Source organism: Erinaceus europaeus, chromosome 14 (assembly GCF_950295315.1).
Source record: "Erinaceus europaeus chromosome 14, mEriEur2.1, whole genome shotgun sequence".
NCBI classification, from domain to species: domain Eukaryota; kingdom Metazoa; phylum Chordata; class Mammalia; order Eulipotyphla; family Erinaceidae; genus Erinaceus; species Erinaceus europaeus.
This window is the reverse complement of record NC_080175.1, coordinates 96,006,945-96,024,304: the sequence shown is the minus strand read 5'-3', so window position 1 is coordinate 96,024,304 and position 17,360 is coordinate 96,006,945. Positions and strand designations below refer to the sequence as shown.

Below are 17,360 nucleotides of genomic sequence, written 5' to 3'. Positions count from 1 at the left end.
CCATGCGCCAGTGCACCATAACCCCCTGCAGCCCAAGGTGATATTTATAAAGCTCTTACAAGACACAAGAAAAGCCCCATAGTCACCACCGAAGATTGAATGCTGTTGTTTCTATCTAGTGTTTTATCCAGAATGAAATTGGATCTTTTCTTTGTGATCTGTGGGCTTTCCTGGAATGTATACTTCTTATAAGTTTAAAGGGTAGCAGGGACGATGCAGCACAAAACTATTATACTTTAAAAAAAATTAAAAAAAAAACTTTTCTTAGAGCTTTTGGGGATTTTCTAGGTCTGTTTAGTTGATCCCATATGAGTTAGAATTTGGTTCCTTGTCATTAAAGGCAGGAAAGAAGTACATAGGGACAGATAAGCAGATGACTGAAACTAGCAAAGACCACATCTTTTAACTGGATAGAATTTTACTATTCCAAATATAACTGGTATTTTAGAAGGGAGAATACCTATTCAGAATATCAGGAAAAACATTCTTAGTTGGCAGTTGTAATACGCTGGGATCTGTAGTGCCTTCTCCAGGGAAGAAAGGTATGTCTCAAAGGAATAACTAATACTGTCAAATGCAGACATTGTATCTTGCATAAGAACCTATTTTTTAAAAAAATAAAAGCAATAGATCTGTTTTGTATTATTATCAATAGGTAGCATCCTTTAGCCAACTAGAATCTTAGATATGAATAAAGACAGATTTATCGACTGGTTTACCCATTTCAGTGTTCTTCACTCACATGTTGACCTAAAATTTGATGTGGCACTCAGTCAGAGTTCTCTCTCTGCTGTAATAGAAAGCTGCGGAAGTGATGCTTAGTGAATACATATTTTTGGTTAAATCTTCATTGTACTTAAATTTCTAAAAGAGTTTGTTTTTCGTTGGGTCTAATACTTTAGATAGGATTATTCTGTACTATAGATAAACATTTTCAAATACTTAGAGAGAAGGCCCCAGCTTCCTTTCCCTCAGTTAGGGACCCTGAGTAATGATAAAGTATACAGCATCGCCAATAAATTCCTTTGACAGGGAGACTGACAGCAGCGGACATAGGCAACTTAGCTTTGAGTCCCAACTCTACTATTAACTTCCTGTATATTCTTCAGAAGACATTTCAAAGTCTCTGCTTCCTTGTTTATAACACTTAGAACCATAATAACAACTTATACTTGTGCCTAAGAGCTGTTTTGTGGGCAAGATATGACTTAGTGATACAGGAAAAAAAATTTTGTCAACTACATTGTACTCTACATATATTAAGTTGATATAAGAAAACCCATAAAACTGTCACCAGATGCATGTAGGCATACTTCCTGAGCAGACTGAGGTTTTCTTTTCTTTTCTCTTTTTTTTCTTTCTTTTTTTTTTTTTGTGCCTCCTGGATTATTGTCGAGGCTTGGTGCCTGCACTACGAATCCACTGCTCCTGGAGGCCATTTTTCTCCTTTTGTTGCTTTTGTTGTCTATTGTTGTTGTGGTTATTATTGTTATTGATGTTATTATTGGGTAGGACAGAGAGAAATGGAGAGAGGAGGGGAAGACAGAGAGGGGGAGAGAAAGACAGACACCTGCAGACCTGCTTCACCTCCTGTGAAGCGACTCCCCTGCAGGTGGGGAGCTGGGAGCTCGAACCGGGATCCTTATGCTGGTCCTTGCGCTTTGCACCATGTGTGCGTAACCCACTGCGCCACCGCCCGGCTCCAGAGGCTTTCTATTACTGGTATTTATTGTAAACTTTGAAAAGATGTGCCATTTCTGAACCCCCTTACTTTAGCATCATTTCATCATTATTCTAATTTTCTGTAATTCGTTTTTTTCTTTTTACTGATTGTCAGAGGACCAAAATTCTCTGAAACTTGATTTATATTGTTAACTAAACGTCATCAAAATAAATCCAGAGAACCAATTATTTTTATTAAACTCTCCATGAATCAGAACAAGCAGAGTCTCTGCAAAGGACTTGTACAAATTGGAAGGGTTTCATAGTCAGAAAGAGGATGAGACAAAAGTTATTAGCAAACGAAAGGGAAGTTATTTTTGGCAGTCACCTTCCCTCGGGGGAAGACAGGAGAGGCTGACTATCTCACTAATATTAGCCGGGAAACTTCAGATGGGTTGAGTAAAGGTTTCATTCTGAGCAGAAACTGAAATTTCACAGGACTTGGCATGAACCACTCCCAATATGTTGAATTGCTGCTGCTTTCTTCCCTTCATTCATTCATTCTTTCTTTCTCTCTTTCTTTCTTTCTTTCGTTCTTTCTTTCTCTCTCTCTTTTCTCCTTCTCTCTTTTTTCTTTCCTTCTTTCTTTCCTTCTCTCTTTTTTCTTTCTTTCTTTATCTCTTCCTTTCTTTCATTCTCTCTTTTTTTATTTCCTTCTTTATTTCTCTCTTCCTTTCTTTCTTTCCTCTTTTCTTTCCTTCTTTCTTTCTTTCCTTCTTTCTTCCTTTCTTTACTTCTTTCTTTAAGATTTTATTTTTTATTATATTCATTTATTAGATAGAGACAGTCAGAAATCAAGAGGGGCGGTGGGAAAAGAGAGAGAGGGCCGCAGCACTGCTTCACCACTCGCAAAGCTTTTCCCCCTGCAGGTGGTGATGGGCGCTGGAACCCGGGTCCTTGTGCATTGTAACATGTGTACTCAGCCAGGTGCGTGGCCACCTGAGCCCACTGCTTGTTTTCTTAATGCTGTATTTCTTTGTCTTTAGAAAGGAGACATCATAGATATTATCTGCAAAACGCCAATGGGAATGTGGACAGGCATGTTGAACAATAAGGTTGGAAATTTCAAATTTATTTATGTGGATGTCATCTCTGAAGAGGAAGCAGCCCCCAAGAAAACAAAATCACACAGAAGGAGTGAAATGGAAAGACCCAAGACAATACAGAACTTCTTAGAGATGATTCACCTTCAGGTCAGCAAGCCTCTGGGTGACCTGCTGAATGTTGGTGCAATGCGGCTGGGCTAATCTGGATAAGTGGGCCAGTGTTGGTACAGTGTTGTGAACAGCTACAAAAAAACCAAAAAAAAAAAAAAAAAAAAGGAAGGAAAAAGTACACAATATGTATAAAGGGAAAATCTGTTTTTCAAGAAGAGTTTTTTATTTCACTTTTACTACTGTCAATGTGCAGATAGGCCTTGATACAATACCCCTTGTGGTACTGAGCAGTGACAATAGAGATTAATACCCACAAAGTACAGTGGGAATTAAGAAAATCCTAGGAGACTAAAAGACCCAAAGAAAAGCATGTAAAAAATAATGATAAAGAAAGTGTGGGGAGTCAGGCGGTAGCGCAGCTAACTTGGCTCAAAGCGCAAGGACCTGCATAAGGATCCCGGTTCAAGCCCCCGGCTTCCCACCTGCAGGGGAGTCGCTTCACAGGCGGTGAAGCAGGTCTGCAGGTGTCTGATTCTCCTTTCCTCCTCTCTGTCTTCCCCCTCCTCTCTCAGTTTCTCTCTGTCCTATCCAACAACAACATCAATAACAACGATAATAACTACAACAATAAAACAAGGGCAACAAAGGGGAATAAATAGATAAAAACACATGAAAAAAAGTGTGAAGAATATAGGTAAACACTTAAAAACTTGCTATTAGCTGTAGAGCAGAGATCAAAAACAAGTCAAGAGAGGTCATGATAGGGGGTCGGGCGGTGGCGCAGTGGGTTAAGCGCAGGTGGCGCAAAGCGCAGGGACCGGCATAAGGATCCCAGTTCGAGCCCCCGGCTCCCCACCTACAGGGGAGTCGCTTCACAGTTGGTGAAGCAGGTCTGCAGGTGTCTGTCTTTCTCTCCTCCTCTCTGTCTTCCCCTCCTCTCTCCATTTCTCTCTGTCCTATCCAACAACGAATTGCGTCAACAAGGGCAATAATAATAGCCACAACGATGCTACAAAAAGGGCAACAAAAGGGGGAAAAAATGGCCTCCAGGAGCGGTGGATTCATGGTGCAGGCACCGAGCCCAGCAATAACCCTGGAGGAGGAAAAAAAAAGAGAGATCATGATAATCTTAAAAAATAATTTGTTAGGAGACAGTGATTATTAGGTTCCCAACAATGATTGGATAAAAAAACTGTGTTGACTACAGTGCAAATATTTTCTTGTTACATTAATAAAATCTTAGGAAACACCTACCTTGGTAAGTGGTGTATACGTGCAGTCTAGTTTATCGTAGCTGAGTAGTGATTCTGGATTCCATTTCTAAAATCACTATAGCATCTCTAGGAAGGCTTTCAGAATTTGTTAAGACAGTTAGCCTTTCCTTGGCTTCTTTCGTTAATTATCTAGCTATAGTCCTGACTTGACACACACCGTCTAGGCCTTCCTATATTACTGCTGGTATCCTCAAATGGGGCAGTCCTTGGAGGAAGGACAGTTTTGAATGTTGTCACTTTGTTTGCTTTGTGATCTGTGAGAAAAACCCAGGTTTAAGGAAGTGAAATAACTTACTCAAGAATACAGAGTTCGTTGTTTCTGTCAGATTGGAATTTTTTGTTTGCTACATACAAAGTCAGGGCTCCCCATGATACATTATGTAAAAAATAAAATAACTTTTTAAAAATATCTGCTACTGTCTCTTTTCACTTAGAACTTTTCTACTTCCAGTTTAATAACTGAAATGACAATATTGATATTATGATCAAGTAACATGAGGATTTTGGAGGAAGTTGAAGGAAGCTTGGGTTCATTTTGTACTTTTATTCTGTTCGAAGTTACTAATACCTTGTGGACTTTTTAAATCAATTGGAAACCTATGAATTTTAACCTAATGAGTTTCTATGCATATGATGGACAAAATGCCCTGCTGAGAAAAAGAAACAGACTTTCCCCAACAACAATACTTTTGTGCTTGGAAAAAAATTAACTAGGGGGTCCAGCGATAGCACAGCGGGTTAAGTGCACGTGGCAAGAAGCACACGGACCCGGATAAGGATCCGGGTTCGAGCCCCTGGCTCCCCACCTGCAGGGGAGTTGCTTCACAGGTGGTGAAGCAGGTCTGCAGGTGTCTGTCTTTCTCTCCCCCTCTCTGTCTTCCCCTCCTCTCTCCATTTCTCTCTCTCCTATCCAACAACAATAACAACATGATTAAAAAAAAAAATCTTCCATGAGCAGTGGATTTGTAGTGTAGGCACTGAGCCTCAGCAATAACCCTGGAGGAAAAAAAAATTAATTAAACAGAAATCTGCATTTCCTGATATAACTCATGCCTTTCAACCAATATATTAAGGCTTCTTTCTAAGAATTGTGTTTGGTTTGATTTGAATTCACTTTTAACTTAGCTCAAGATGTTATTGAGGATCCTTTTGCAATCAAGAAAACAAGATGAAGACTCAGTAATATTTCTGTTAGGGGATATACGTGTGTGTGTGTGTGTGTGTGTGTGTGTGTGTGTCACCGTATTGGTAGACTTAAGGATACATTGCTTTTGCCAGCTTAGTGACTTGAGAAGTGAAAAAGTGTCCCATAGGATGAAGGATCCAATTATTTGATGGATCTCTTATTTAAGATTGTATACATTAAGGTAATTATTTCTTCATTAGCTTTTTTTGTGGTTATTCTTAACATCAGGGATATCTAATATATGTTTTCCAATGCCCCAGAGTTCCATTGTGTAAAATTTAAAAACTAAAAAGTCAAATAAATTTTTTACTGGTACGTTTAGTCTCCATATGCATTTCTACACTTTCCCCCCAATCTAAGCATAATTAGAAATAAAATAAGGAGGGGGCTGGGTGATGATGGCACACCTGGTTGAGCGCACACATTATAATGCAAAAGGACCCAGGTTCAAACCCCTGGTCCCCACCTGCAAGAGGAAAGCTTCACAAGTGATGAAGCAGGGTTGCAGCTGTCTCTCTCCCTCTCTATCACTGCTTTCCCTCTCAATTTCTGACTGTCTCTATCCAATAAATAAAGATAATAAAAAATTTTAAAAAATAAGAAATCACTAGGTTATAATACACAATTTTCCCTCCTCCACAGGAATACACCTCAACACTTCTGCTCAATGGTTATGAGACTCTAGAAGATTTAAAGGATATCAAAGAAAGTCATCTCATTGAATTAAACATTAAAAACCCAGAAGACAGGATGAGGCTGTTATCAGCTGCTGAGAACCTCCTTGATGAAGAAAGTAAGTATATGCACCTGCTATTCACTCTAACTGATAATCACAGTTTAAATAGTAAGATCATTTAATGCCGGGCTAGCTTTGTGGGTGGAGAGAGACGTCCAGGAACTCATGGCTGCGTGGGAACACAAGCCAATGTTTATTGAATAGAAAAGAATCTGCCTTTATACCTTCCAAGACGGAAGTGGCAGGTTGGAAAATGGACCTGGGTAGGAGAGTGGGTGGAGAGAAGGAAAAGAGCGTGAATTCTATCTAACCAGTGGGATTAAACCAATGCCCTGCAGGCAGGGCGGGTCTCAGGCAAAACAGTGATTATGTAAATAGACCACAGTGTCAAGCAATGCAAGGGAACCTGGCGTGATGACCAACACAGATAGAAACAGAAGCAGAATTAGCCAAAGGAGAAATGATGACCAACAATTTAAAAGAAAAAAGAAAGTTTTTTTTTTATTTAGAATAATACACAGTACTGTTTTTCATTTTTTTAAAAAAGTATATTTTCTTATACACTTGGAAATAACTATAGTCAGATCTATAGTTGAGAAAAGAATTTTTTTTGGAAAATAACTTTTTTTTCCCTTCTTGCATTCAACAAATGAAAGGACTTTTCTGGGTGGCTCATTAGGATTCTGTAGGGTTATTCATTTACATGCAACTGGATTCCTGCATTCTCAAAGACAGAGGGAGTTAGAGACAAATATTTAGTGACAGCATGAGCCATTAGTGAGAAATGTCATGTCCGACTTCTGTGGAGAGGCAGAGAGCAGGGCTCTAAACTAATGAGCCTTCACACCACACGAGAAAACTCACTTCATTACCAGCCAGGCACATCTCGTACATGTTTACAGTCTTCTCTCAGAATGATATAATAGCTTGCAAAAATATGCAGCGCTCACTTTCATTATCGAAGACGGTTCTCTGTAAGTAGAACATGAAGATGGAGTAATAATAGATGCAGATTTACTTGTGGCAGAATACTGGTGATGCCAACTGGGTTTGTAAAGATAGTATAACTTTTGTTTTTTTATAATTGCTCAATCTGTGTTCTCATCATACTAAATCTGGTCAAGCTCTCCAAATCCTGAGCTCTGGGTCTGCCAGACTTTGTAAGGAGTATTTTCCGTTGTTAGGAACAAAGTGGGGAAATGCCTAACTTTAAAGATGAACAAGAGGGAGTTGGGCAGTATCACAGGTGGTTAAGCACACGTGGGGCAAAGTGCAAAAAGCAGCTTAAGGATCCTGGTTCGAGCCCCAGGCTCTCCACCTGCATGGGAGTCACTTCACAGGCATTGAAGCAGGTCTGCAGGTGTCTATCTTTCTATCCCCCTCTCTGGCTTCTCCTCCTCTCTCCATTTCTCTCTGTCCTATCCAACAACAATGACATCAATAACAATAATAACAAACACAACAATGATAAAACAACAAGAGCAACAAAAGGGGAAAAAATAGCTTCCAGGAGCAGTGGATTTGTGGTGCAGGCACCAAGCCTGCACCACAAATAACCATAAGCAATAACCCTAGAGGCAAAAAAAAAAAAAAGATGAACAAGAACTCAGCTCATCAAATACAGACTACTATCAAAAGTAGCACTAACAATAATCATCATTCACTCTTCTTTTTATTAGTGATTTAATAGGGATTTACAAAATTATGGGATCACAGGGGTATAATTTCATACTGTTCCCACCACCAGCATTCTGTGTCCCCACTCCCTTGATTGGAAACTTCAGTAGTTCTCCTAAGGTCACAGATGTGGTTGACTGTTATTTCTATAAAAATCCATCTATATTTACATATATTTACCCAATTTTTTCTATCGTCCTGCCTTTTCTTCCTTTCTAAATCACACCCATACCTGTTGCTACTTCCTAGTGTCCTTCCATTTTTTCCTCTTCTTTCTCTGGGTCCTGATGGAATTGGAGTTCAGAACCCTCTGGTCATCTTCCCCTAACATTTCTTACCCTCTAGGAGTATGGACCAAAGTTCTTTATGAGTACAGAAGGTGGGAATTCTGCCATCTCTAAATGTTTCTCTGCTAGACATGGGTGTTGGCAGGTGGATACATACCTCCAGCCTGTTTCTATTTTTCCATAGTGGGGCAGGGCTCTGGAGAGGTGAGGTTCCAGGATACATTGGTGAGGTCATCTGCCCAGGGAAGTCAGGATGGAATCAGAGTAGCGCCTGCAACTTGCTGGCTGAGAGGCAGCAAGCTATAAAGCAGGACAAAATATTTAATTATCAGGAACCAAAAAGTAGGAATAGAGCAGATAAGAATAGGGATCTCAGGGTGGAAAGAAGATAAGAAGTCTGTTTTTAGGTATGTTGCTAGGGACCATGAGTTGGGTTATTTGCCTGAGCCTAATAGCTGACATGGAGGTGGACTGAAAATACTGTCTGGGAAGATGGTGTCAGAGTTTCGAATAGGACTGTAAATATGGATCAGGGCAGAGGGTATTTCCCCTGAGCCTTTTCTTTAATATCATATCATAGAACAGTTCATTGAACCTAGCTTTTTATATATTCTCTAGTCTTTTTTAAGTTTAAACTTTAAAAAAAATTTTATTTTCCCTTTTGTTGCCCTTGTTCTTTTTCATTGTTGTTGTAGTTATTGTTGTTGTTGTTATTGATGTTGTTGTTGTTGGATAGGACAGAGAGAAATGGAGAGAGTAGGGGAAGACAGAGAAGAGGAGAGAAAGACAGACACCTGCAGACCTGCTTCACAGCCTGTGAGGTGACTCCCCTGCAGGTGGGGAGCCGGGGGTTTGAACCAGGATCCTTCCCCCAGTCCTTGCGCTTTGCGCCACATGCGCTTAAAACACTGAACTGCTGCCTGACTCCCTCTCTAGTCTTTTTGTCCCCACTGGAGCTTTACTGATCTAGGCTGGCTTACACAGACAGAAACAAAGACAGAGAGACAGAGGAAGAGAGGAAAGATACCATAGTACCACAATGTAGTGAGTATTGAGACTGATTCAAACCTGCATCATCACTGTGCTCAGGACAAATTAGACATGCTCTCCTGGTGTGCCATCTCACTGATCAACTGATTACTGTTATTATCTTTAATGCTCTCTGCAACTCTGTGACTGCTACATTCTCTGTTGCGCTCCATTTTCATATAAGCAATTGAAATATTTCAGTGCAAAAGGTTGCCGGTTCAAGACCCTGGTACCCACCTGAAAGGAGAAAGCTTCATGATTGGTGGAGCAGGGCTGCAGGTGTCTCTCTGTCTCTCTTCCTCTCTGTCTATGCCACCTCTCTCAATTTCTCTCTGTCTCTATCCAATACTAAATAAATAAAATATATTTTAAAAGTTTAAAAAAAGAAATTGAAAAAAATAAGAAATGTTACCAAGTTCACACTGAATTGAAGAGCCAGGGCCAGTCTTTGTGATATGATAATACATTTTTGTTGTATGCTTTACATTGGGTTGTTCTAGTTCTCCCCCGCCAAGAGAATTGGATCAGTCCTGCTAGTTTCGGGCCCGCTTGGCCCCGCCCCTAGGAACCCAGACAGAGTTCCAGAGTGGCAGAGTTAGAGAGAGTTCTTGGCGCCGCCGGGAGAAAGAGGCAGCAGAGTTTTGTTTGGTGATTAGTTTGGTTTAGTTTATGAATCGTTGTTCCTGAATAAAGAAATACAGCTTCCCTGCCCAGCCGTGTGTCCTTGAGTCTCTGTTACCCGCCCGTGAAGCTAGCCTGGCCAGCTGGAGCCTCCGAATTTTAGCAACACATTTTCTAAGACTACAAATGATAGCCAACATGGAGAATAAGGTGACAGGTGTAGTTAGCGCCCAGGTCTCCTGTCTGTCCCTTTCTGGGTTTCCTGTCAACTGCTGAAAACATTATCCATAAGGAAAGAAGTGTGTGTACCTATTTTCTCTGAGAAGTAGCACAGAATGAGTAGTTACACAAGTTTATTAAAGACTGACTTGTTGTATTTTGATTTTTTCCACTTTATTGTTTTTTTTAATTCTTTTAATATTTATGTATTCCCTTTTGTTGCCCTTGTTGTTTTATTGTTGTCGCTGTTGTTGGATAGGACAGAGAGAAATGGAGAGAGGAGGGGAAGACAGAGAGGGGGAGAGAAAGTCAGACACCTGCAGACCTGCTTCACCACCTGTGAAGAGACTGACCTGCAGGTGGGGATCCGGGGGCTCGAACCAGGACCCTTAAGCCAGTCCTTGCGCTTTGCGCCACGTGCGCTTAACCCGCTGCGCTAGTGCCCAACCCCCTGCTCTACTGTTTTTATAGTACAGTTGTTGCCAGGTACAGCTTCTCACCTCTCCTTCTTAGGTGTCTGCAGAACCGTCTCATTCTCAACAGCTTCGTCCTTTTCAAACGTATGCCCCTGGATCCCAATCTCCCCATCCCACTCCTTTCCCTCCTTCCCGAGCTTCTGTGCTGTGGTGTAATATGCCACATCTAGTCCAAGTTTTATTTTCTGTCTTACCTTGCTGCGTTTGTTTCTTAAGTTCCATGTGTGAGTGAGGTCATGTGGTCTGATCTTCGTCTTTCCCTTTTAGCCTTACCTGGCAGGAATCCATTTACATTTTTAGAAACTGCACTTCACTTTATTCTCACATGCTGACTTATGTCTGCAAAGAGCTTTAATGTGAATGGCCAATTTGACACCTGCAGAATAGATTCCATCCTTTGGCCTAGATGTTTTTATGTATTCTTTAAACTTGTGGAGGCAACTTCATTGGGAAAGAAAGGAAGAAAGAAAGGAAGGAAAGAAGGAAGGAAGGAAGGAAGGAAGGAAGGAAGGAAGGAAGGAAGGAAGGAAGGAAGAAGGAGCTGGGTGGTAGAGCAGTGGTTTAAACGCAGATGGTGCAAAGTGCAAGGACTGACAATATAAGGATCCCAGTTCGAGCCCCCGGCTCCCCACCTGCAGGGGCGTCGCTTCATAGGCAGTGAAGCAGGTCTGCAGGTGTCTGTCTTTCTCTCCCCCTCTCTGTCTTCCCCTCCTCTCTCCATTTCTCTCTGTCCTATCCAACAACAATGGCATCAAGCATAACTACAACAATAAAACTACAAGGGCAACAAAAGGGAATAAATAAATAAATATTTTTTTAAAAAAGAAAGAGAGTGAGAGAGAGAAAGGAAGGGAGGAAGGAAGGAAGGAAGGAAGGAAGGAAGGAAGGAAGGACAAAAAGATTGGAAAGAGAAGATGAAGTTACTGAGTCAGACAAAGAACCACCTAGTCAATTTACTCAAAAGTGCAAGTTCAAGCCAAACAGACTGGTGTAAAAGGATGTAGCTCTCTTTTCAAGTAAATAAGGCGATTTCTTTCCCATCTTGTCATTTCAAAACATAGCTTCTCTCTTGCAATGTTATGCTAAGAATATTTTCTGCAGATTTGCTATATTTGATAAGAACTGATAATATAGCTGACAACTAATAACTGTCATAGCCAATACTCTTCAAGATAATTTGACATGGACGCATGTGGCGGGGGGGGGGCGGTGGTTGAGTATTTTGAACAGTTGTAGCAACTGCTTTTACTGACCATGTAAGTCTTTACCCCACTTTACAAGTGAGGGCAATACATTCCAGAGGTGAATTTCAGAGAGGTTAAACTGCTAGACAAGTAGCAGGGTTGAGGTTGGACTCAAAAGCAGTGTGTTAGCAAAATTCCTTTCTCCCGTATATGCCAACAGGTAAATATGGGAAACACAGCCATTCTTTGAAAAGTGAAGTTTTATACTACTTTGTCATTTTTATCAAGAGCTGCAGTTCAGTTTTTCAACTTAGAATGTGAAAGTTAGTATCTTCAGTTGGGACGAAAACTTTGTGACATCATCACTTGCTAAAAGATGTGAGGTCATCATGGCCAGATTGTAACAGGATGGGAGAACAGAAGGGGAAAGCATCAAGGGAATGGGAAGTCTAATGATGAAACGAAGCTAAGCAATGAGTCACTAGAGGAAGATCAGTCGAATGTCAAAGTCTTGGGCCATTTAGGGTGTTCAGTCCATTTCTTCATTTCACTTTCCTCATCACCCATCATTTGCATTAACATCATTTGTCAGTGATGTCGTATTAGAGCCAGGTATAAATTTTCAAAGTCATCATGGTTTTTCTCAAGGTCACATATTTAGAAGTGGTGTCTTAAATCTGTTAGCAACACATTCTATCATACCCAGGTCGCTGCAAACAAAACATGGTATCTACAAAATTTGATATTATTCCCAATGTTAGATAAAAAATAATAATAAAAGATAAAGTACAGAGATGGGGTGGGTGTTGTCACACCAATTAAATGCACATATCATCAGCTGAAGGACCCATTTGAGACCCTGCCCCACCCACCCCTACAGGGGGGAAGCTTCCAGAGTAGTGAAGAAAATCTGCAGGTATCTCTCTTTCTCTCTGCCTCTCCTTCTCCCTCTCCCTCTCCTTCTCCCTCTCCCTCTCCCTCTCCTTCTACCAGCTCCCTATTCAGCTCCTTCTCCCTCTTCCTCTTCCACTAGCCTTCCTTCTCAATTTGTGTCTCTCCTATCCTATCAGATACAAGAGGAAAAAGAGGAAAGAAGGAAAGAAAAGAAAAGAAAAGAATAGAATAGAATAGAATAGAATAGAATAGAATAGAATAGAATAGAATAGAATAGAATAGAATAGGGAAAGAATAGGATAGTATGGAATGGGATGGGATGGGATGGGATGGGATGGGATGGGATGGGATGGGATGGGATGGGATGGGATGGGATGGGATGGGATGGAATGGAATGGAATGGAATGGAATGGAATAGAATAGGAAAGGAAAGAAAAATGGCTCCTGGAAGTGGTGGATTCATAGTGAGCCCAGCTATAATTCTGGTGGCAAAAAACAAAAAGGGGGGGAGGGCTGGCAGTAGCGCACCAGGTTAAGCACACATAGTACAAAGTGCAGGGACCCGTGCAAGGAACCCTTTAGAGCCCCCACATCCCCACCTACAGTGAGGTTCCTTTACAGGGGGTGAAGCAGGTCTGCAGGTGTCTATCTTTCTTTCCTCCTCTCTACCTTACCTCCCCTCTCAACTTCTCTCTGTTCTATCAAAAAAAAAAAAGTAAGGTGTTTTTATGCCTGAGAGTCCAATGCTTTACCACTGAGCCATCTCGACCAGTCAACACCCATGTTCAGTGGGGAAGTAACTGCAAAGGCCAGGCCTTCCACCTTCTGCAACCCACAATGACCTTGGGTCCATACTCCCAGAGGGATGGGGAGTGGGAGGGCTATCGGGGGAGGGGATGGGATGCAGAGATCTGGTGGTGGGAATTGTGTGGAGTTGTACCCCTCTTATCCTATGGTTTTGTTAATGTCTCCTTTTTAAATAAATAAAAAAAATTTAAAAAAAGAAAACAGTTTCCAAAGGGACAGAATTGTGCCTTATCTAATAGCTACTTAATAGTAAAAGTTAGAATTCAGTATTCATTAAATTATTTCATGCTTATTTTAAAGTGCATTTCGAATGCTTACTATGTGCTATGCTGTGTATTTATCTGCATATATATATATATATATATATTTCCATTGAACAGTTATTTATTTTATAACTACTATTGTAGGTAGTTTTGGTAGTGTATGTGCTGAAGTAAATATAAATAAAAGTTGCTACCTCTCACAAAAAAAAAGTAAAGTACAAGTTGCCCAGATTATGTCCCTTTAAAAAACATTAAGAAACCTTAGAATACGGTTCTTGAAGGTCACTAGAGGTTGATTGTTTAATAACAGCTTGTGATACACAGACACACAAATTCTGAAAGATGAAAAATGTGAAAAACTGCAGATTCAGTAGTGTTTGTAGTCAGTGCATAACCCTGAGATATTTCTTATTTTAATCTTGCAGTCTAAAGTAGCGCTAGAGTATACGTGTCAGAAAGATGCATAGTCCAGGTTAGGCTGTTCTGACTGAAAGCTATTCATCTTATGTGAAACTGCTTTGCTCAGGAAATAAAGAAGAATGACTTCTATTTGTTGATTAGTTGGTGAGTTCTGATGATTCGGCACTATGATGCTGCATGCTTATTTATTTTTTCAATCTTTCTAAAATTTTTGTTTATTTATTTATTTATTTATTATTGGACAGAGACAGAGAAAAATTGAGAGGGAGGGGGAGGTAGAGAGGAAGAGAGACACCTGCAGCCCTGCTTCACCACTTGTGAAGCTTTTCCCCTGCAGGTGGGGACCAGGGGCTTGAACCTGGGTCCTTGCGTACTGTAATGTGTGTGCTTAACCAAGTGCACCACCACCTGGCCCCTGCATTCTTATTTTTATCTGTTCTCTCCGCTGTGAATCATATCTTCTATGACCACACTGAAGATTAAATGTACAACCTTCATCTACCTTGAATGATAAAGACCTTGAATATATGGTTTCCTAAAGCTGAAACATTATTAAAAAAAAATGTATGTCACAGTCATAGGTTCAAATAGCTGTTTCGTATATATGTAGAAGACTGGAGTAGTGTATGCAAATTGTTCCAGATTTTATTAATCTTTTTTTGTTTTTGTTTTTTGGTTGTTGAATAATGTTAGTTTGGAGAATCTCACTAAATTTCTAGTTTATAGGCTCATTGTTTCTTGAGTTGGGAATTTAGAAAATTTTCTTCACTATAATTCACCGTGAAAATCAAACAAAATAGGCACCTGTCTAGAGGAAAGAGTTAAAACTTTGATATGACATAGGCAAGATACAAGCCCATGTGAGTCTTTAATACATGACAGTCACCTAGAGGATGAGGAACAGAAATGGGACAAAAAGAAAAACCTAAGACTTAGAGCAGGCAAGTCTCCTTTGCTTTTAGGCCAAAGGAAATAGAACATTTTGACCTTGAAAAATGCAAGCAGGATTAAACTTTTTAGATCACTGTTTGACAGGAGATGAAGATGCTTCCCCAACAATCTGATGGAAGGACTAAGGAATGGTATTAGAGCCCATCACAGGATTACTTTTGGAGAAAGATGGCAATTTGGGAGTTCTGCAAACCTAGCAAGACTGCACTGAGATATTCTAAACTTGCTTTTGTATTACATTAGATCTGAGCAGAATCAGGTTATTGGCCCTCAACTGGGAGTTTAGATTAGTTTAGAAGTAAAAGTGTGTGTGGGGGGAGGGGATGAGGCTGGTAACTTGACTCTAAAAATAGTAAGAGTAGAATCTGTTTGTATTTGCACATTAATACTTCTTTATCATTTGAAGTTAATTTTTTTTTTACTTTGATTCAATACTCCCAGCAAGTAAAAGAGAACTGAGAGTCCGTGTGTTGTATGATAAACACAACCTTCAAGACCCTTTCGCTTTGCCAAGAGCTTATGGCTGAAAAAAAAAAAAAAGAATGCTGACAGCTGGCTGATGTTTGCAGGAAACGGTTTCTCCTTATATTCTACTTGCTCCTTATCCTTGTACTTTCTCCAAGCCAAACGGCATTTTGATGTATCTTAAAATTAACTCTAAAAGAATGTCTGCTATTACCCTGGGGTAAAATAGGTGATGAGAATATTCTGCTTTGCTTTTATCAAAGAGATAATTAAATGTCAAACAAAAATTTCAAGTCACTGAATACACACATCATAGTAAACCTGTCATGGTAGCGCTCAGAGAAAGGAAAGGGAAAAAGTGGATTATATGCCAGGCTGTTGGCACCAGCTTTGGTCACAGCTGCCCTTATCACTCAGCTCACCCCAGTTGGGCCCTTCCTGCCTGTGTTCCTGCCCAAAACAATGCAGGGCAAATGGCAGAAAGGAACCTGAAACATGAGGTTCCGGCAGGGAGGTCTATACAGCATGCCAGAGTTACCTGGTGTCCTAGACCCTGACAAGAGTACCTGGTGCTTCCAACCCACTTGCCACATGATTTGAAAGAGAACTCAAGTAATGTACAGTTCTTAAGAAAGACTATGTTAAAACGAGCCACGTCTACAGAATCCAGAAAGCCTACAGTCATTCTATGTTTATGTAGTTAGAGTTATGCATTTAATATATATTTCTAGTCATAGCTTATTTGGCGGTGAAGCAGGTCTGCAGGTGTCTCTCTTTCTCTCCCCCTCTCTGTCTCCCCTCCTCTCTCCATTTCTCCCTCTGTCCAATCCAACAACAACAACATCAATGGCAACAAGGGCAACAAAATAGAAAAAAATGGCCTCTAGGAGCAGTGGATTCGTCGTGCAGGCACCTAGCCCCAGCAATAACCCTGGAGGCAAAAAAAAAAAAATTCTAACAGACAGGTTGGAGCTGGTGTGTATTTATCAATATTCTGTTCATGCATTTGATAATTATATATGCAAGGGTACAAATGAATATATTTCTAGAAGGCAATGATATAAACAAAAACTCAAAGTTTAAAATGTATCCCAAAATTCCAGTGCTAGGAATTTAATTTTGGCATGCAAATGCATTAAAAAATACTAGCTGAAATACTATTAGTATTAGTTAAAACTAAAATGAGCATGGGTTTCCAACAATAATTAAATTGATAAATAAATTAAGATACATGTAAACAGTAAGGCAGTATGAGGGTGTTAAGAGAATGAGAAGCGGGAGTCGGGCTGTAGCGCAGCAGGTTAAGCGCAGGTGGCGCAAAGCACAAGGACTGGTATAAGGATCCCGGTTCGAGCCCCGGCTCCCCACCTGCAGGGGAGTCGCTTCACAGGCAGTGAAGCAGGTCTGCAGGTATCTGTCTTTCTCTCCTCCTCTCTGTCTTCCCCTCCTCTCTCCATTTCTCTCTGTCCTACCCAACAACGACAACAACAATAATAACTACAACAATAAAAAAACAACAAGGGCAACAAAGGGAATAAATAAATAAAAATAAAATAAAATAAAGAGAATGAGAAGCGTACTAATGTGAAAACATTCTCAAAACATTTTCAATAGTAAGAGCAACCTGTAAATCTAGAATTTTCAAAGCAATATCATTTTTCGTCAATTTTACAAATGATTGCATGAGGTAAAATTTCAACATTTCAAATGAACAGAATTTATGTAACTTACATAAAATGTAAAAATTAGTTCCCAAGGACCCAAATGAAGCCATACAGAGTGATAGTTGTCTAATCCTGTCTGGACATTATCAAATTAATCAGCCCAGCAATCAGGGTGGCACTGTAGCAACACAGCACATGTATGGAGACTTAACTTTCTGTCATCTTACTTTTGATCCCTAGTCCAGCAGAGTGATGCCTCTGTCTCTGTCTTTGTCACTGCCCCTCTCTCCTTCTGTAGTTACTCAACTGGTATTTGCAAAAGTCAATC

The 17,360-nt window shown here is 40.3% G+C and overlaps 1 protein-coding gene across 1 annotated transcript in view; it reads left to right on the top strand.

Annotated features, from left to right (window-relative positions):
* Nucleotides 1-17,360, top strand: part of SAMSN1 (SAM domain, SH3 domain and nuclear localization signals 1) — a 63,069-nt gene that overhangs the window by 37,052 nt on the left and 8,657 nt on the right. Inside the window, exons 6-7 of the mRNA XM_060172145.1 lie at nt 2,709-2,915; nt 5,982-6,132. Of these exons, the coding sequence (XP_060028128.1) occupies nt 2,709-2,915; nt 5,982-6,132 (358 nt within the window). The remainder of the gene's footprint in view (nt 1-2,708; nt 2,916-5,981; nt 6,133-17,360) is intronic.